The sequence below is a fragment of the Ceratotherium simum genome, chromosome 15, assembly GCF_057802395.1.
Source record: "Ceratotherium simum simum isolate JZ-2026a chromosome 15, ASM5780239v1, whole genome shotgun sequence".
NCBI classification, from domain to species: domain Eukaryota; kingdom Metazoa; phylum Chordata; class Mammalia; order Perissodactyla; family Rhinocerotidae; genus Ceratotherium; species Ceratotherium simum.
In genome coordinates, this window is record NC_141914.1 from 34,290,196 (window position 1) to 34,311,570 (window position 21,375).

The 21,375-nt window shown below is 39.5% G+C and overlaps 1 protein-coding gene across 1 annotated transcript in view; it reads right to left on the reverse strand.

Annotated features, from left to right (window-relative positions):
• Positions 1-1,066: 1,066 nt before the first annotated feature.
• The window catches only part of TPRG1 (tumor protein p63 regulated 1), a 106,434-nt gene continuing 86,125 nt past the window's right edge, over positions 1,067-21,375 (reverse strand). The window contains exons 4-5 of the mRNA XM_004424581.3: positions 12,488-12,641; positions 1,067-1,980 (exon numbers count right to left, since the gene is read on the reverse strand). Of these exons, the coding sequence (XP_004424638.1) occupies positions 1,786-1,980; positions 12,488-12,641 (349 nt within the window). The 3' untranslated portion in view covers positions 1,067-1,785. The remainder of the gene's footprint in view (positions 1,981-12,487; positions 12,642-21,375) is intronic.

The following is a 21,375-nucleotide window of genomic DNA, read 5'->3' on the forward strand; positions in this document are numbered from 1 at the left end:
AACAGAATGAGTTAGGACAGTGTTTTTGAAAACATGCTCCTCAAAACCCTCTGGGATCCACAGACATTCCACAGGGGGCACCTCTAAGACCCAAAAAAGAGGAGGCCAGTGGCATTCCCATCTCCACTTTAATCATAGTGGAGCTACTTATATCTATTTACATATCGGGCATCAGAAACAGATTTCATTAGAAGGAGAGGGTCTGCTGTTGGGAAAAAAAAAAATGTTTGAACAAAAAATTGCAAAAGGGAATGAGCCATTGAAAGTTCTTGAGCAGGGAGTGATATGATCAAATTGTGCTATAGGAGTTTGGCAACCAAGTGTGGGATGGATTAGAACAGGGTCAGCCTTGGAGCAGGGATCCCAATTAAAAGGCTGTAGCAATAACCCAGGTGAACAGAATTAAAAATTTGATCTAGGGGCCAGCCCGGTGGCACAAGCGGTTAGGTGTGTGCGCTCCGCTGCGGCCGCCCTGGGTTCCCCGGTTTGGATCCCGGGAGCACATCGATGCACCACTTGTCAAGCCATGCTGTGGCAGCGTCCCATATAAAGTGGAGGAAGATGGGCACGAATGTTAGCCCAGGGCCAGTCTTCCTCAGCAAAATGAGGAGGATTGGCAGATGTTAGCTCAGGGCTGATCTTCCTCACAAAAAAAAAAAAAAAATTGATCTAATAATGTACCTGTGAGAATGGAAAGGAGAAAGAGTATATGAATAATTTGGAAAGAAGAATGAACTTTAAGTTTGACATCTGGGCATTGGGATAGAATGCTAAGCCACATACAGATGTGGTACTGCTATGGTGCAAAGGTTTGTGTCCCCCCAGAATTCATATGTTGAAATCCTAAAGCTCAATGTGATGGTATTAAGAGGTGGGGCATTTCGGAGATGATTATGACATGATGATTATGATTATGAGCCCTCAAGAAAGAAATTAAAGCCCTTATAAAAGAAGCACAAGAGAACTCCCTTGCCCCTTTACCACGTAAGGATATAACAAGAAGTCTGCAACGCGGAAGAGTGCCCCCACCTGACCATGCTAGCATCCTGATCTCAGAATTCCAGCCTCCAGAAACGTGAGAAATAAATTTCTGTTGTTTGTAAGCCACCCAGTCTGTGGTATTTTGTTATAGCAGCCCAAATAGACTAAGAGAGATACTATATGGAATGTATTTGGCAAGGAATTTAAACAAATCAAAACTGATGGATTTCAAGGATGATGACTGGGACCATAAAAATGCCACAGAGAAATCTAGGATTTTTAAGATGCCAAATGCGAGTGGCCATTGGAACACTAACATAGATGATCAGCAGACAGAAATGCAAAATTGAATCTTGAAGATATGTCAGAGATGGGAAGACAGATTTGGAAGTTATTCTCATAGGATAGCTAAAATAATACAGACAACGATACTCCAATGAGAGAGAAGATCAGGATCAGAGGGCTGAATATTAAGACTTAGAAAATGTCTGCATTTAGAAGACAGAGGAACAATAACCCAGAAAGTCTGCCCCGAGTGTCTGATCAAGTAGTCATTTGCTAACACTATTTGATGGCTTAGCTGAATTTATTTTCCGGTTTTAGGAAATTTGATTATTCTTATATGAGGTCTGAAGTGTGCATCTATTAGTCTAACCAAGCTTTTAGATTTCCTAAGACACTAAATATTCAAATCATATAATACTATTTAAAAGTAATTAGCTGTTTCAGTTCAAAAATATGGTGGGCTGAAACAGAATCTTCAATGATATATCTATGGATGATCTACTTATACACCAAAGAGTCTCAAAAACCAATACTCCCACGGGCGAGGGAATAGCCAAGTTTGTTGCGGTTTCCAATGAATGACATCAGGCCCGTGTACGTCTCAATCAAAATGGGTTCAGTTAACACCGTCAGTCCCTTTCCTCTTCCAGATCCAGTGGAATTCTTGTGGGCATTCTGGATAGCTGGAACTAGCTTAGACGTGAATCCACACAACTGAAGAGGAAAAGAAGCACAGAGTTAGTGAACACAGAGTTGGGCCAGAGACACCCCTCCCCAGCCAGTCTTCACAGAAGTTGACCACTTTCCTGGGGCTGCCATTATTCTTACTTCTTAAACAGAAATCCTTTCTCAGAATTGTTAACGTTGCTTCTGTTAGCCTTTTAATAAATTAATCAGTTAATAAATTATGTACATAATAAAATCATCTGCCTCATCTTGTTTATTTTTCATTTTCATAATTTGTACAACATTAAGAAGTCAGTTTAACAAATATTTGCTGACAGTTTATTATGAATCAGACACCTCTTGGGCGCTGCTGAAGATTTAAAGACAAGTAAGATATAGTCTCTGCCCTCAAAGAAGTGACACTATAATAATGTAAGAAATAAACTTGTAATGATTATACAAAGTTCATGAAAATAAACAGCAAAAAGAGGCACAAGATGCTAAAGGAATACAAAAGGGGAGAAATTATACATGGCTAGAGGATCAGGAATGACTTCAAAAGGAGACTCTTGAGATAATCCTTTAAGGGTTAATAGGGTTTCAACAGGTCAAATGGGGTAAGGGAGGGCCTAGTTGACAACTGCTGTTTTTTTCCAACCCAGCATCTTTTTCACCATTTGAGATTCTTCTTCCAATGAGAGTACCTCGATTTTCCTTTGGAGAACCACCCTCTTCCACTTGGTCCAAATAGTTTAAGTGGAGCTGACTTTAGCACATGACTCAGCCTAATCAATCAGAGGAATCCATTCCTCCCCTCACAGAGATTGGTTCAGGTATGGGCACGTGACCAATGCGGTTGTGAAACTGATAGAACACAAGCCTGGAGGTATTCGTGGTCATTTTTGCCACACATAGTGACAACCTGATTGAGAACAAAGCCAACAAAGGTGAAAGAACTAAGACATGGAGAGAGATGAATTCTTGACAAAGTCATTTGAATTACTAGATCAGCCCTACCCAGAACTTTTAAGTTAAATGAGTGAAAAAAATTCCTTCTTTTGGTCAAGCTAAGTTGAATTGGAATAAGAGGAGGGCAATTTAGGGAGCATTCCAAACAGAGATATAAGAAAATGAATTAGGAAAGCTCACATCTTTGTGTTTCCAATAAGCTCTTTTATATCCATTACCTCGTTCTAGTATAAACCTATCAGGTAGGTAAAAGAAAGTATCATCATTTCCATGTTAGAAACCAAGGCTCATAGAAGGTAAATGACTTAGTCACTCCAACTTCTGAATCATGGTCAAAAAGAACATTAGGAGTAGGGCCTACTCCCAGTGAGATTCAAATCTGTTTCCTAGGCAACTAGCTCACTTGTCTAAATTAAAACTCTTAGAGTATATTCCTAAATCAATCCAAATTATTAAGCATACTATGTAAAGTGACCATTGCGCTTACCACTTCTTCATGAAGAGGCCAATCTTTGCTTGAAAGGATTAACACAAGAGTGATAATTCAATGAAGAAGGAGAAGCTTGTAGTCTTTTACCATAATCCAATTTTCCACATAGGTTTTATCCTAGACTCTTAATTTTATACCAAATTGCCCATGGGCAAACCACTTCTCCATTTTAGGCTTAGTTTCCTTATTAGTAAGCAAGAAATCTAAAATTTTGATGTATCTATCATTACTAGTTGACCTAAACCATAAGCAAAAAAAAAAAAAAAAAATCCATGCAAATGAAACTTCTACAATTTACTAGCTGCATGACATTGTAAATTCACTTCCCGTTTTTAAGCCTCAGTTTGCTCTTTTGAAAAGAGGCATTGAAATCTATGGTTTTTAGATAATATTAGAAGTAAAAAAAAAAATAGTGACTTTGATGATAAAACAACATAGAGTTTGTTAGAGTACCTCAGTATCTGTGTGGTTTCAGAACAAACTCAGGTATTTGTCTCTCTATTTTTCTTTTTTTTTTTTTTTTTTTTTTTTTTTTTATTTTTCCCCTAAAGCCCCAGGCGATAGTTGTATGTCATAGTTGCACATTCTTCTAGTTGCTGTATGTGGGACGCGGCCTCAGCATGGCCGGAGAAGCAGTGCGTCTGTGCGCGCCCGGGATCCGAACCCGGGCAGCCTGCATCGGAGCACACGCACTTAACCGCTAAGCCACGGGGCCGGCCCTCTATTTTTCTTTAAAGTAATATTTGCCTAAGTGGATAATATCAAAACATTACTTTAAAAAATAGAATCACTTCATTAAGGCTAAAGACTAAGAGACAAGTAGGGTTTTGCTTGTTCTCCATGAGTTTCAGTCTGTGGTGGTAAAGATAGAAGGTACCTCTTATTACTAATTCCCAGTCCCAGCATCCTCTTGGAGACCTTAGAAGAGATCCAAATATTGATGTTCTGAATGAAACAAACCATAGTCACATAGCCTGGGGATTTTGTGTCAACTCCACCGGTGCTTTAGTTGGACAGATAAGAAAAGTAGAAAGAATTGTTCTTTTTTCAGCTTCCAGAAGAGGAAAGCAAACAGAGTAGAATAAGTTAATAACATGGGCATTTAATCACTGTGTTTTAAAATCATGGAATCTCAAGATCAGAAGTGATCTTAAGTTTATCAATTCCAGCCACTCATCTATTTTATTTGCCTTGCCACATCCTCACCTAGAAGCCACACCTCTCTACATGGATATATCCAATGATACAGAACTTATTGCTATCTAACCATGTCCATTCCATCACTGTGAATAGTGGGCAAATGCTTGGGATTAGATACATAGGGCCAGGAATGATTCCTTGCTCTATCAGTTACTGATGTTTAGACCTTGGAAAAACCATTTAATCTCACTGAGCCTTGGTTTACACATTTGAAAATGGGAAAATAATAATAATCATAGTGATAGCAAATATTAACTTCATCAGACTGTTGCATAAATTTATGTGAATCATTCAAAAATATTTTGTAAAGTACATTATTTAAAGATATAAATATTATCATTATTTATTTATAGGCAGGAAAGATTTTAGCTTCCTTGGTCCTATTCCTTTCTATTTCGTACTTTGAATGCCAATTATTTGCTGTGGAGGAGAATGTCTCTGCATTTTAGGATGTAGAGTAGCATCCCTAGCCTCTACCCACCAGATACTAGTAGCATTCCCACCCCAAGTGTGACAATCAAAAATGTCTCCAGACATTGCAAAATGTCCCCCAGGGGCAAAATCATCTCCTGTTGAGAACCACTGAACTAAAGGAAGTGTAACATGTTAGAACATAAGTATTGAGATCAAACAGATGTGGTCTTAAATTGCAAATATGGCACTCACTAGCTGTTTGACTGTGGGCAAGTTATCCAACCTCTCTGAGTTTTATAGTTCCTTTTCCATAATAAAAGGATATTAATAGCATCAAATGCATAGGGTGGTTATAAAGATTAAACTAACTTTAATAAAGAGTTGTGTATAAGCTCTGCGTGTGTGTGTGTGTGCGCGCGCACGCACTCATGTATTTCAGGAAGGGTTGAGGAAGTAGAATGAGATGAGGCTGGAATCTGGAAACATATTACAAAGGCCATAAAGGAAGCCTGTTGCTAATAATCAATAAATATCGTCAATACATCATTGACAACGCCATCAAACTATGATTTAAAGGCCAAAGTGCGATTCACCTCAACATTTCCGTTGCCAACACCCTCTGGATTGTCAGGATACCTTTCACAGATCAATAAATGTTTGTCAAATTGTATTATTGCATGCCTCCCCAGTCCTCATCATAAGCTTCATTTCATGAGAATCCTCTGTGGCCTCAGAATCTAAGTGGCGGAAAGAAAAAGTTGACGCTATGTCATACTCAATGAACTTGGCATTTCCTTAGAGTCAGATGCACTTCATTTCTAGTCATTTCTGTGAACCCTCTAAAAGAGGGAGGGGCCGTGCATACAGAGTGACAAGCAATGCATTGAAGGAGAGGCAGACAAAAGGCCAATTCCCCAAGCTGGCTCTTGAGCATTTCAAGCACCTGAACTCAATCTGTGTGACAGGAACGCGATGTCATCTGATATGAATGCCACCAGCCACATACTTTTCTCTAAAAGCTTTTATACACCCACCCCTGGCTCCTTTTATTCCAGTTTCAAAAACGGAGGGTCAAGTTTTAACAACTCTGGTTGCATAGGGGCTGTGTGTTGGGTAAGGTAAGGTATAGCAGTGTGTATGTGTGTGTTGTGGGGTGGGGGGTAGTGTTGAATGTTCTTCTTGACTTTACAGCAATTATTTACCAGCTGAGTGACTGGGCCCCTGGCTTGCTTTAGGTGCTGTCTGCCAGCACTTCACTGCCTACAGTCTCAGTTTTCCTTATTAGAACCATCACTTGCTTCCTGTTTACACTGGGTAAGGAGACCAGGTTTCATGCCTGCAGGCCCGCATTCCTCAGCTGAGCAGGTTTTCCAAGCCTTCTGGCTATGAGTTTTAGCCTCACCATGTGGGAAGTGAAGTATGCTGGGATAAAGAGTAAGTCCAACCAATACCCAATGCTGGAAACCACTTGGGAAGTCACACAGCTGGACAGAACGGATATATCATACTTGCACGTTTTACTTGGAATTATCTTTATGGAGACACCATGACTGTGGGTATGTTCGGGTGTATAGAGGGAAAAAGGAGGATGAGGCAGAAGCTTCTTTCCTACAAAAGAGAGGTTTCTACACATCCTAATTTCCATCCTCATCCTATTCCTGTCCCTCAACTCTCCCCTGTCAATACACACATGTACATACACACACACTTTAACCTGTAGCTAAAGTAGGGCTGGCCCTGTGGCTTAGTGGTTAAGTGCACGCGCTCTGCTACTGGCGCCCCGAGTTCGGATCCCGGGTGTGCACCGACACACTGCTTCTCCGGCCATGCTGAGGCCGCGTCCCACATACAGCAACTAGAAGGATGTGCAACTATGACATACAACTATCTACTGGGGCTTTGGGGAGAAAAAAAAGGAGGAGGATTGGCAATAGATGTTAGCTCAGAGTCGGTCTTCCTCAGCAAAAAGAGGGGGATTAGCATAGATGTTAGCTCAGGGCTGATCTTCCTCACAAAAAAAAAAAAAAAACTTTAAACTCTAGCTAAAATGAACTACTCTTTATCCAAGAACAGTTCATCTACCTTTGTAATTTGCAGCTTCTAACCACGTGCTTTTACTTAAAATGTTTTTTTCCCACCTTCTTCAATGCTTAAATCACTCTTACCTCAAGTTTCACATCAAACATCATTACATCTGTTGACCTTTGGACGTACCTGTTCCCTTTTCTGCTCTCCCATAAAAGCTTTTGAATCTCTCTATTAACAGTCTTCACACATTAAATTATAATTTGTTAATTACATTTTTTTTTGCCTTTTCCCTCTACACTATAAGTGTCTGGAGGGCAAAATCTGTTTTATTCTTCTTGGTCTCCCAGGTTACTAGCACATTGCCCAGCATGTAGTATTCAATCCCAGATAAGTACTCAGTGAATATTTGTTAAATGATGTGACGGGAAACCAAGGGGCTAAGTATATACAGTTACATTTGATTGCTGAAACATTGGTTCACTTTCATAATTCCCTTGAAAAGAAGGATAAAGATGCCAGAAAAGAGTAAAAAGTGTTGGTCTGTAGGTCATTTTGGTTTGGCTGTAGAGCATCCATGATCCATTCACTGTTATCCATCAGCTCTGGGCTCAGTCACTAGTCCCTCTCAGCAAGACACTCCACACACTCTAAGAACCCAGCAAGACAAGGGTTAAAAAAGGGGAGATAAGCTACAAGTTGCAAATGTAAAGTGGATGAAACAATTGAAGATAATTGATTTTGGTCATAAAGTATCACATCATATCATATCATACCAATGAATATGAATACACACACACAGTTCCTCAGGTTTATACCCATTTCTCTGAGTATTAGCAAATTGTTTGGGTGTGGAAATTGAGCTATTGCTGTAATACCTTAGTCAATTCACTTAATCACTCTAAGTACCCTCATTTTTTAACTGGAGATAGCTATCCTGACTCACAGGGTTTTTGCTAGATGAATTACATGAAAACATGCAAATTATAATAAATAAATATAAACTATAATTACATAATATTACACAAGATTACTTTTATGTCTTGTAATAATAAAATCAATGCCAAAAAACTACCATTTTCTATTTTCACAACTGTTTTACCTGAGTAATGCAAAGTATGTGCGTGCACAGATTGGAAAAAGTTAACAAGGCTCAGAGATAAGCAAGACTGTCGGGAAAAAGGCCATTTGACCATCATATTTGCCAGATGTAGAAGTGGTGTAGAGTTAGTGAGATGGATAAAAGGAGAGGTAATGTATTTTGACATAGTATTGCATAAATTTGATGGTAGTGTTTTAGATCAGTGTTAAGAGACTTAAAGATAGTATAAATTTGAATTTGAATGCAGTTGTGTCCATTAAGGCTCCTTCCTCAGGTGCCTTCCCGACCAACCAACCCCATGATTCAGCTTTGACCCAATGTTGTATGATCTGAAACCTATATCTTCTGCTCAGCTTTCTCTGCTCAGCTTCAGACAGACCTAAATTTCTAACTGCCTGATGACCAATTCAACCCCGCATTCCACGGACATTTCAAACTCAACATGTCCTAAACTGAACCCCTAAACCTACTCTTCTTTCAGTTTCCCACATTCAAATTAGTGAAATCAGCATCTACCCAAGCTAGAACCATGTCTTCTTTGACCTCTTCCTCTCCTTCACCTGTTATATCCTGTCAGTTACCTGCTTCCATTGATATCTTGAATAGTTCAAAGTTTCCTCATCTTCTTTCCATTGCTATTGCCCCTAACTTAGTTTAGGCCTTTATACCTATTATCTGAGCCATTACAGTTATGGTGGGGAATATATAAGATAAAACTCCAGGGCCGGTCCCGTGGCTTAGAGATTGGGTGCGCCCGCTCCGCTGCTGGCGTCCCGGGTTCGGATCCCGGGTGCGTGCCACCGTGCCGCTTCTCCGGCCATGCTGAGGCCGCGTCCCACGTGCGGCAACTAGAAGGATGTGCAACTATGACATACAACTATCTACTGGGGCTTTGGGGGAAAAAAAAGAATTTAAAAATAAAAACTCTAGCTAAATTGAATTACTCTGTGTCTAAGACACTCCATGTACCTTCACGTGCCTCCACTCCTCTTCATTTGATCCAAACTTTGTTTTAGTCAATTAATTATCCAAACATCTTTGCATTTTTACCTTCCCCCTCTATTAAGCAATGCCTTTCACAAAAACCAGAATCTTGTCTCATTTATGTTTGTATCCTTAACAACAATCATAATACCTGCACCTTGTAGGAGTTAGAAAATACTTGTTGAATAAAGAAATTCTGATTGCTGTAGAAGAAAAGACTCTGAGTAAGAAAAAGTTTGGATTTTTAAATAATAAGTTATTCCATTAGATTGTAAATAATTTGAAAATTTTTACCAAGTGTAACTCATTTCTACACGATTTCCTTTCTTGTGCCATAATGGGTTTGCTAACTTGAATTAAATTGCTTCAGGTATTTGATTTAGTTACGCATTTCCACCATATTCTTCTACTTTTTCCTATTTCATTGATAAGGGAAATGGAAAAACTAGTTTATATATCCTTTTAAAATGCCATGCCCAAATATTCATATAAAAGGGATTCTATACCCCCACAATTTTCTTTCTTCTTACTTATTCTTTTACATTAATATAGCTGGGTATTAATCAAAGCCAATCTTGGAAAATGTCCTAAACACAAATAACATTGTGACATAAAAACCAACAACAAAAGAGAAACTGAGACTCAAAGAACTGGATCAGAGTGCTCATCATCGCACATCCCAGATGGAGATTACTTGTTTTCCTAGAGAGTGAGACTTGGGGTGGCCTTTGAATAAGAAGTGGCTTGGCAAATGAAAGTGCCAGACTGTTGCCAGGAAGAAAAAAAGAAAGAACTTTGGAAGAATAATTGAAGGAGAAAAGCCTTAAAGGAAATACACTTAGATCTACAACATGGTTTGATTGACTGAAAACCACCCAACCAACTAACCAACCATTCATCATGCTCGTGCCCATGCATGCGTGTGCGCGTGCTGTGTGCACACACACACCTACTACTTTTCCATCCAACGAGAACTATATAACATGAAAAGTTTCCCTCTTAGCCTTGGCTAATAGGAAGGCTTGGGCAAAATTTAATGCCCCAGTCTACTAACTGCATTCGTGGGTATTTGGGGAATAATTATTCCATCTCCCTTTTGGTATTTTATTTTTCATCTTCCTTTTAAAATTATTTGATTGTATATATATGTAGCAAAATAAAATAAAGCACTATCAGGTATTAGAGTAATGCAGTGGCATTTCTCTGCAGTTAATAGAATTTGTTCTTTAATCCTTCAACCTGAACTTCTTCCAGCAAAGGACACTCAGAGAGCAAGTACTTAACGCAACAGGTATGAGGAATAAGAGAAGACTTGCCCCAGGAGGTGATGGATGTAATAATCAAGGCAGTTGGTATTTATTTTGACTTACAATAAAATACAATTACTATTACTTCAAAAATATATATTATTTTAGGGGCCAGCCCGGTGGTGTAGTGGTTAAGTCCACGTGCTCCACTTTGGTGGCCCAGGGTCCATGGGTTCAGATCTCAGGTGAAGACCTACACACCGCTCATTAAGCCGTGCTGTGGCAGCATCCCACATACATAATAGAGGAAGACTGGCACAGCTGTTAGCTCAGGGACAATCTTCCTCAAGTAAAAAGAGGAAGATTGGCAACAGATACTAGCTCAGGGCCAATCTTCTTTACCAAAAATAAATATATATATATAATTTTAATAAAGGGAATGGCTTTGGAAAAATACATTATTAAGCTCTTTCAGTTGGATTAACAAATGTTAAAAAAAGAAACAGATAAATTGCACTGTTAATAAGCAAAAAAAATAAGAATAGGATTTTGGGGAGGGGCAAGATCAGGATAGAGAGGAGAGGAGAGAGGATAATGGAGCAATGCATCAGAGTATTATAATAAAGTCTTTTTAAAACAGGGAGAACTGATACTCCATTTGAAGTTTGGGGTGTTATTATGATGTAAACTCCAAGTCTGTCCTCCTAAAGCTCTCAATAAGTCTACTGTCAAACAAATGCCTTTGTGTAAGTGTTATATTGTTCTTATTGGTCTTTTTGTTGTTGACTTTGGGTGGTAAAGAGTCAGGCTAGGGGCTGATGTTGATGCTTGGGTTGAGGTATTGTGAAATAGGAGTATCACCTGGAGAGTAGCAACATGATCCAGACAATGAACTAATTTAGTTCTTGCAATAGCTTGGAGTCAGAGGTAATCCTTGAGACAGATCACAGCTCCTGAGGACATCTGTATAAATCTTGACAGCACAGTTGACTTTTCCTGAGAGTAGAATGGGATTCAAGCCAACTCTGTATATATTAGGGGGAATAAAGACCCCATCTAGCCTCTAGTCACATATATTTGGCCTCAAATCTCTTTTAGAATAGGGGACTTATCAATTCAAAATATGTGTTTACACATACATATATGCACTTGCATGAATAGGTGTGTTTAAAATAATGCAAGAAATGTAATGTATGCCATCCAACCTCAGAAGACTTTATATACAGACTGCCATGTTTTGAATTTATAGCAAATGAAGAGTTGTGATATTCTAAAGTGAATGCCAGCATATAGAGATAAACTGAGAAAGGACAGAGAAGGCAAGAATTCCTAGGTCTATAAGCACACTTGTTTGTGTGTATCTGGTTTTGTTGAAAATATAAAGGTCGATATTTCACTGCATGTACTGCTCTAGCTGTTTTCCTTCCTGACTACTTAGAGTGCCCTAGCACTGCTTGAGTTTCCCTTGGGAAGATGCAAGAATAGTAGGAGAGATTCTCCTTGCCACTGGTGAATTTAAAATCTACTTGGGGAGATGAGATTTAAAGACATAAAAATATTGTTAATTGCTTTACATTTATGGAGCATTATTATCACAGTATCTCATTTAACTTCACAATGGTCCAATGAGGTTGGGAGGAAGGGCAGTGTTCATTATGGCCATTTTAGAGATGACCCTACAAAAGCCCAGAGAGAAAAGTGACAAACATAACTACAGAGCCATACCTGATTTCATACTTCACACTGTTCTACACTCTCTCTCTGAATAAAATAATTAGAATTTAATTATATACCAAAAATTATATGCACCCTGTGGGCAATAAACACAGTCAGACAAACACAAGCGTTGCAATTTTTAAACAATATTACTCTGTGATTTCTTACTAAGAAGTTAACAAGGAGGAAACAGCATGATATGGTTAATACAAATATTAATATTCTTTCACATATAAAACAGCTCTCTACTGTTTACTCAAAAAAGTTTGATAAATCTCTTAAAGTTTTTGTCTATATAAATCCCAGGTTGCATCTTACCTTTTTTGTTTTTTTTATTAGTACATTTTTAGAAACACAGAACTTTACCAACAAAGCTAATCTAAGAATGATGCCCAAGCTGCTTCCTACCTTGCAAATTTTGAGGAAATTCTCACTAGTGTATTTCATGGGGTGTTCAGTGAAAGTAGCATAAGGCATCTCAGTGGACCACGGGTTCCAGCGGGACAGTAGAGATTGCTGCTCTGGACTCCCCCAGTAGATCCTAAGGCCTTCTCCTTGTCTCCTACAAAAAAGATATTTTCCTTTAAATTAAGACAAAAAGAAAAAGGTGGAAAAGAAATCTAACATCGCAGTAGGCCTTTATATTGATCCTGTGGTTTACCTACCAACTAGTTGAATTGTTCCAGGAATTTAGGAGGTGAGAAGAAAAGGATGAATTTGGTTTCAAACATGATGAGTTCAAGGTGTTGCAGAGAATTCTATGTGGAAGATGCCTCATTGGAAATGTGACTCTGGTGCTCAGGACAGAAGCTAGGGCTGGTAATTTGGATATTGACCTTGTAACAACATTCTGATGGTGAGAAGAAGAGAGGAGAAGAGAAAGGGAGAAGGAAGAGTCAAGGTGATGAGGCAGGAACTGAAACAGTCATGGTGGGAGATATTTTCAAGAAGAAGGGAGACAACAACAGTGACAGTTTCCACAAAGCAGTAAACACAAGCAAGAAATGACTGAGAAAAGAGATGGGACTTCCCAAATAGGAGGGTATGTATGATCTTTAAGAGGGATGATGACCAATTCAAAATGCCCTGTGACCTCAGCTGCTATATCTCATGGTTCTCTATTCTCTGCACACATTCCATTCAGTGAAATTGCAGCAACAAACATGTCAAAGCTCGTGGAGAGATGGAGCCCGCCCTTCCCCACTAATCTCACAATCCTGACCCACAGTATGCGGGAGGCAGCCACTCTGGTATAGCCCAGGCGTGGTCATCTGGTAAACCCAAGTGCAGAACAAGAGAAAGTCAGCTTGAGAGTGGTGGGAGGGAAGTTGTGGCAGGGAGTACGGTCACACTGAATAACAAAACTGCAATTTCTGTAGCCTCTTCTTTTGCATGTGCCCATCAGAATTTATGATTTGTGGTTTTAGACATCCCTGAATGTAAAGAGATCCCTGGAGGTTAAGCCCAGCTCAGGTGCTTTGTATTCAACAAGCTTTAAAATTAAGTTGCCTGTAATTCTAAACACCTCTGTGCAATACTACAGAGGTCTCATTTCTTCTAGAAATTAAATCCTGGGATCTAGAATGAAAAACCAGAGCTTAATTGTGGTGCCTTCACAAAGCTGTCACTTCCTGTATTAAGGAAGGATTCCTTTGGGAATGCTATTGTGGTTTCTGAATGTTTACCCATGTAGAGGTGTGTATAAACACAATCTCACACATATGCATATAACATCCCTCTCCCCAACTGGCCAATTCCCAAGCTTCTTCTTACAAAAAGGAAGTATGAAAAAAGCCTGGTACATTCTGCTGCCCAGTTCTCAGATTTTTGATGATTATATTTCGAAGTTGACAGCCAGCCTTTTTTGTACTTAATCCTATTCCCAGAAAGAAAAAAAGACAAAGAGAAAAAAGAAGGAAAAGAAAAACATTGTACGTACCTCTAAATTTGCTTTTCTAACCTTCACCTTCTCAGCTGCTATACTGATATTTATCATCCCCCCTGTACTTTCCTTCTTTTTTTTTTTTTTCTGGCCTGATAAGAAACCCTTAGCTCCATGAATGTTCTATGCATGCTGGTTAATGGAGCATTCTGGCTGGAGTCCATTAAAGCAACTTGCACAATGGAATTATTTACTGCTTCATATGTCAATTTATGTGCTGGGTGCAATTTTACTTTTATCCAAAGGGGATGAAAATCGGCCAAGATGACTTCTTTAGTAAGTACACTTTATATTCTTTCACCCTAGGGAAACCCCAAATGAAGTTTAAGCTAGAAATTCAAGAGGGCCCCTATTTCTAAATAACGAATCAATTTGAGCACGGCAATTACCTTACTCAGAGATGTGGTATACTTCTAAATATACAAGTTCAGCCAATCTTCTCTCCTGAGCTTCAGGGCTATAGCTGAGAAGATAAATCTAGAACTAAGTAGTCTCTCCAAACGTAAAACTAAGGTGTTGCTTCTCAGTAAAGCCTTTAGTATCATAGTGCTTTGAAAGTTTATCATCTTTGCTTCTGTCAAATGTGATTAGGGCTGTTGTGGAGAATATAGATGCATTTATGACCAGGAATGCTTTATCAAACAGCTACTTATGCTTACCATGAGAGGAGGCATGTGAAGGAATAGAGTGGAGTAAAAACTGCAATGAACAGGATGTCAGGTAGTCCTATGTTAGAATCTTGGTTTTGACACTTAATGCTGGATGACTATGGGCAAGCCCATTTTTCTTTCTGAATCTGTTTCCCCATATGTTCTTTAGAACGTCTCCATGTGGTGCCATTCCATGACCTCAGTTACTCTGTGTGAATGAACAGACAGCTATGGTCATCATGCTACTAGCATTCACTCAGTCAAGGGCATGCAGTATCCATAAGAAGCCTCTGGGTTATGGCTTCTTTAGTTTGGAGGTACCAAATGAGCCCTCCTGAGCAGAAGACATCCTCTGCTGCAAAGGCGACACCAAGTAATGTTCCATCACTTCTAGGGACCTTGCACACCTGCCATGATATTTCACAAACATGTAACAGTACAAATCAGCCACTAGAGAGTGGAATAGTCATTTAAAGTTTATAAACTGTAGAATGTCAGAGCTAGAAGGGCTCTTGGAAGCTCTAGCCCAGTGCCGTCTTCCTGGAGATGGGAAAACTGAGACTCAGAAAGGACTAGGGCTTTCCCAAAGCATCACTACATACAGGGTTGAGCTAGTGAGAGCCCTGGTCTCCCAAACCACATTTAGGGGTCTTTTCACCATTCTGGGCTATTGTTACAAAATACATTCCAAGTTAAGGTCCTGCCATTACACAACACAACTTATTTCCAATAGACACAGAGTTAAAAGAATTGCCATAAGGGGCCTACCATCATTTGTGGGCAAAAAGCCTGCCCAGGGATCCTAGCTAAAGGTCAGAAAGAAACTCTCTGTCTCAAAAGGAACTGTAGGTTTTTATACATACTCAATATTAGCAATTATGAGATTGCAGGAAAATAAAGCAGAACTGAAAGTGAAGGGAGAGATTTTTAAAAAGTTATGTTGTCAGAGTAAGAAGATTGGGCCTTTCTCACTGAGCTGCTATGGTCAGATTAATCAGAGTGGGAGTACAGTCCCAAGTAAAAAATGCCAACATCAAATTATTAAGCAAAGAAAGATTTGGCAGTTTTCTTCCTGAAATCATACTCTGAATGTAAACCCTGGCTTTCACTGGCTCTGTGTCTTTGGGCATTTTATACCACCTTTTTGAACTTTAGGTAACAATAACTTCATGAGGAACAAGAGGACAATGGATGAGAAAATGTTTTGTATGCTGTAAGGTATTGTCCAACCAGCAAATATTGAGTGCCTAGTAATGCCTACTGTATACTATTAGAGACTTTATATTTTTTAATTTCATTTAACCCTTATGGTAATTGTTTGAGCTTTGTTGGTAGGGGTAGATGTAGTTAACAGGAAATAAGATAAAGAATATGACCAGGCTTAATCAGATCACCAAGTCAAGACCCACTAGTGGAATGGAATAAATAGTGGGAGGAGAAACACTGTGATCATTGGACACAGACAAAGCCAGAGAAGCAAATTTTCAGCACAGAGTTGGTGTTGAGATCTTCCATGTTTGTCTTCACTTATCAATCACTCTTCCTCCGCCTGATTCTGAGTCCCAGGATCCTTCTTATGTGTTCAACTTCTGCTTCCCATGAGTGTTTTGATGTATATAATTTTCTACTTAAACTTAAATCCATCAGAGAGAATTCTATTGAGATAGTTTAAGCCTGCCCTTCAGTTCTCTTCCTCAGACTTAATAAGCAGAGTTCTGTAACGCTTTTCTAATAGGTTAAAAATAATCTTTTAAATCACCTCAGAGGTGGTTCCCTAAAACATTCTTAATTCATCTACCTTCAATTCCACAATTTGCTTAACACATTCTCTGTGCAATGTATTGTCACAAGTAGAGAAATGGATAAGAGTCAATCCCTGAACTCCAGAAACCCATGATCTGATGAGCTCCGGGTCTATTTTACTATTGTCTCCTTCCCAGACCTCAAAGAGGTGCAAAAGTCTCATTATAGAAGTAGAGGGTCACATATTACAAATTATTTTGTTCCCATTTTCTGTCCTCAAGGAAACCGGTCCGATCTGGCCTCCATTCCCACAGTAGTGGAAGAAAGAAGGTCAAAGTACCCTTTACTTCTGGTAAATTTCAAAGCAGCAAAGAAAGGCATAGAAGTAGAAGAGAAGGTCCTCCATAAGGACCTATAAGAACTTGCTGGAAGAAGAGGGTTCACAACAGTTGGAGATTTTTAAGATCTCAAACTGTGTGAGTTGGAAGGCCCCTTAGAGGTGTGCTTCCAACTTTTTCATTTTATAGATATATAAACTGAGGGCCAGAATTTTCAAAGATCAGAGTTCTTCCTTCAGTCATGTTAATTACGCATTCTACTCAGTGACTCAGACTCAAAACTCTACTCAAATACAGTCGTTGCCAGGGTGGAAGGCCTAAGCAATTACTACTTTAAATCACCATAGCAGCCCAACAGAAAGATTTGCCTTCTACACCAAAAAAACAAAGTCATATTGAAGAGATGAGGTTTACACAGAAGAAACTATCATACAAGTGCTGAAGGACCCAATCATGAAAACAAATGTGGTTTAACAACACAAAAAGGAGCTCTAAGTTGAATGGAGGGAAAACTTCCTTCAATAACAAGCTTTGTAAGACGAGAAATTATTTCCATTGGAAAAGATTCCTCTCCTTGAAGTCATTTTTAGCTAAACTAGAAAAGTATGGCAGCCAGCTACTAGCCTGGGTTAATTTGCTCATTCCACACATTCTTCTTTCTTCGGAGAGATGCCACGTATCCTTTAGCGTTGCACAATTATAGCCAACTTCCTTTCCTTTGACTCCCCACTCTCTTTCCATCTTGGCCTTCACAGATGCTGTTAGGCATTAAACTTCCTGTTAGAAGAACTGAATGAAGATGCCAAGCTCCTCAGAACAAGAAATGGAGAAACGGCAGCTTCCATTATTACCTCCGTCAGCTGCCCCTCCTTTCTACTCATCTCAAATCTCAAAGCTCCACCACAGAATTAAAAACATAGCTCCAGGCACCAAACCAAGATTTATGAGGAAGCACAGACATTAACTCTTGCTCTAAACGCAGGGCGTGTGCTTGTAAGTATGGGTGAGCAAACAGAGGGAGGCCATGCGGGGGAGGAGGGCGGGCAGCGATGGGGAGAGAGCAGTTCAGTACAACACAATCTATTTTCTTAATGTCTCCTTTTTCCCTACCTTACATCCTGTATTGTTGAAAGGCAGGCCTTCTAGGCCCATGAAATGTTAGTCCCTTGCTTATTTAATCTGGACAAAAGAGGGGACTCAGTTGGCACCCTGGAGGGTATTCAATGCTTCTTTGCTCATTGAATGACCTCAGACGAAATATTTTCCATGACAAGAACCCAAAAGACGCTGGCACAGAGTCAGACAATAAGATTTGCAGAATGTGTTTACATTCTCTCTGTGTCCCCAGGCTGTTCCAAACCCATGGGCAGGTGCTGCCTTTATCTGCTCTCTTTGCTCACCTGGCTCCCTCCCAGAAGTTTCCAGGGCCTTGGGCTCAGTGAGATTAACCATTTACTGGCATGAGTAACCAAGAAATTCTGTGGGTTATATTACTTGAGAGAGAGGTAAGCGATAAAGTAAAAACAAATCAGCAGTGTCCATAAAGAGCGAATTCAGAGGCAGTGTGGTGCCATGGTAAGAACTTTGAGTAACAGATAGGAGGCCTGGGTTCAAAGGCTAGATCTGCCACTAACTTGGGGGGAATTTGAACCATTTTCTTCTCTCTGGGCTCCAGAGGCCTATCTGTAAAATCAGGTAGTTGAACTAGATCATCGCTAAGCTCCTTTTCTGTGCCAGTAAATTAATATCTGTGTTGAAAGAGCAAAATAATTTGTATTATATTGGTTAGGGAGAAAGTCAAAGGATAATTTAATGAAAGCGATTTCTCAGAGGGCTGCTAAGACCTTATCTTGCTTCTTCTAGAAGATGAAGAAATGATCTTAGATTGTAGAATAAAAGACCTAGGGTTAAACCAAAAGCAGAACTCAAAGAAAATGAGGGTGAGTAATTAGAAAAAGAGTTACAGAAAAAGGCTATGGAATCTCCCGGGCTGAAAGTCCTTAAAAGAGATGTTTATCTGCTTGAAAAACTTGAGATGTGCTTGTCCTAGAGGTGGCCATGTTCAGGGCTGAGGTGAAGAAGACTACGGTCCAAACCAAAGGTCCAATCTAAGATTTTGTGACTCGCAGTGTTGGGGGGTGGGGGGCCGGGGCGGTGTGTGTGTGTACACGTGCATGCAAGCATGGAGTGGATACTTAGGCTAAAATAAACATGGACACTTAAAGTACCAGGTACATAGTAATCACTTAATACATGTATGTTTAATGAAGATGAATAAATGAATTCACAGACCAAGTTACGATGCCTGTGAATTTGAATGCCATATTATTCCATTCTTAGCACGTTATATGTTACGGTAGTAAGATCCTTGGACTGGCAATCAGTAAAACCTGGGTCTAATCCTAGCACCGATACTAACTTTCTGTGCGACTTAGAGCTGGGCACAACATCTCTGGGCCTCTATTTCCCTTTGCTGTGGTCTGAATGTTTGCATCTACTCAAAATTTATAAATTGAAATCCTAATGCTGAAGGTGCTAGAATTTGGAAGTGATGCCTTTGGAAGGTGTTTAGGTCATGAGAGCAGAGTCCTCATGAATGGGATTAGTGCCTTTATAAATGAGACCCCAGAGAGGTCCCTTACCCCTTCCACTATGTAAGGATATAGGGAGAAGTTGCCATATGTGAACCAAAAAGCAGACCCTCACTATAAGTCTGCCAGCACTTTGATCTTGTACTTCCCAGCCTCCAGAACCACAATAGATAAGTTTCTGCTGTTTATAAGCTACTCAGTCTTTGGTATTTTGTTATAACTGCCCAAAAGGACTAAGGATACCCTTCTTACAAATAATGGAGGGCTTGGACTAGATATTCTCTAGCGGAGACTCCAACTATGCATAAACCTAACACCTCTGATCCGGAGCCAAGGATTACTTACCTTTGGGTTTCACTTAAATAACATACAGAGATATTTTATTTTCCAGAACTGGTATCAATGGATTATTCAGATGGAAGTCATTCTAAAACTTACATACTTATATTCTCGAACAGATTGCATTAAAAATAACTAATTCTTGGGCCAGCCCTGATGGTCTAGTGGTTAAGGTTCGACGCTATCACCGCTTTGGAAGCCCAGGTTTGTTTCTCAGTCCCGGAACCACACCACCAGTCTGTCAGTTGCCATGCTGTGGCGGCTGCTCACACGGGAGAACTAGAAGGACTTACAACAAGGATATATAACTATGCACTGGAGTTTTGGGGAAAAGAAAAAAAAAAGAGGAAGATTGGTAACTGATGTTAGCTCAGGGCAAATCCTTCCCTGCCGAAAAAAATAAATAAAATAAAATAATGACTAATTCTTTTGCAGCTTAATAAGAGTCATCACAAACCAAATTTTTAGACCTAGAAGGGTTTTATTATTAATCTTTTATGTCCTATGTCCTTGGCCCCTTAATTTTACCAAAACAGAGACTGAAATCTAGAAGGTTACTTAGATTAAGAATATTTTTCTAAACTCCAATGCTCTACTTTATGAAAGTCAACTGCTGTATATGAAGAGTAAGGCTATTTACCCAAGCTCTAAAAGATTCTTGACTGCTAAGTTTATTAGTTCTTATGTCAGCTGTCTCTTCCCTCACCATCAGGCTGTCATTTCTTGCTGCTGTCAACATTCCTTATTCCAGCAGCTCTTCTAATTTGTTTTTTCTAAACTTCTGTTACCAGTGAAACTAGAAATGCATTGCTATTAGAGTCGTGGGCAAATAACTAAACAAAATAACCCTCTTTCTCATGCCGTTTCCTATAAGGGAAACGTATCGATTTTATAGCAGAAGCTTTGGTTTCACAGATGCCATTTAAATGGAGAGCTAATCCAATGAGGTTGATGGTAAATAACTTCTAGATAAAGGAAAAGAAACTATATGGTTCTTTTAGTCATGGGCGTCTAAATGCTTATGTTTTAGAAGGTCCTTTTGAAGCTCCATGCCTGTCAGAATGAAACAAATGCTATCCTAGGATTAAAAACAATTACCTTCTTTCCACTGATGGAGATGACATGAAATTTTATCATCCTTAGAGTCATACTCTGGTAGACTGGCATTGTCATATTCTGTACAAGGATCCTCATATTCTGATCCCTCCTTCAAATCTTTTAGAAGGTAACTCCCACAATATTTAACAATTACTCTGAGTGGAAACATTATCAGCAAATCCTTGCTGGTATTCCTCCATAAACTCCAGAGCAATTGCTCTCAATAAATTGTAATGAGGACTCAGATGTGGGAATAATCCCTTATAGTTGAAGGTATCAAAGAATGCTTCATTCATTCAGTACATGTTTAGGAGATCTACAGGTGGGTTAACAAAGAGGACACTTAGTGGTGTTGTTGGCAGAAGTTGGCTACTCCTAGCAGCGCTCTAGTAGAGGCCTGGTGCAGTACTGTGTCTGGAAGAGACGAAAGAGATGTAAGAGAAAGGCAGCATCTTCCAGTGATAGAAGAGAAAGGCAGCATAGAGATCCCATCGGGTCCTGCTCCAGTTCTTCCTCTTGTAAACAGCAAAGCAAATTTGGCAACAGGAAGAAGTGAAATCTCAAGAAGGATAACATTAAGCCCATTTCCTTTCTA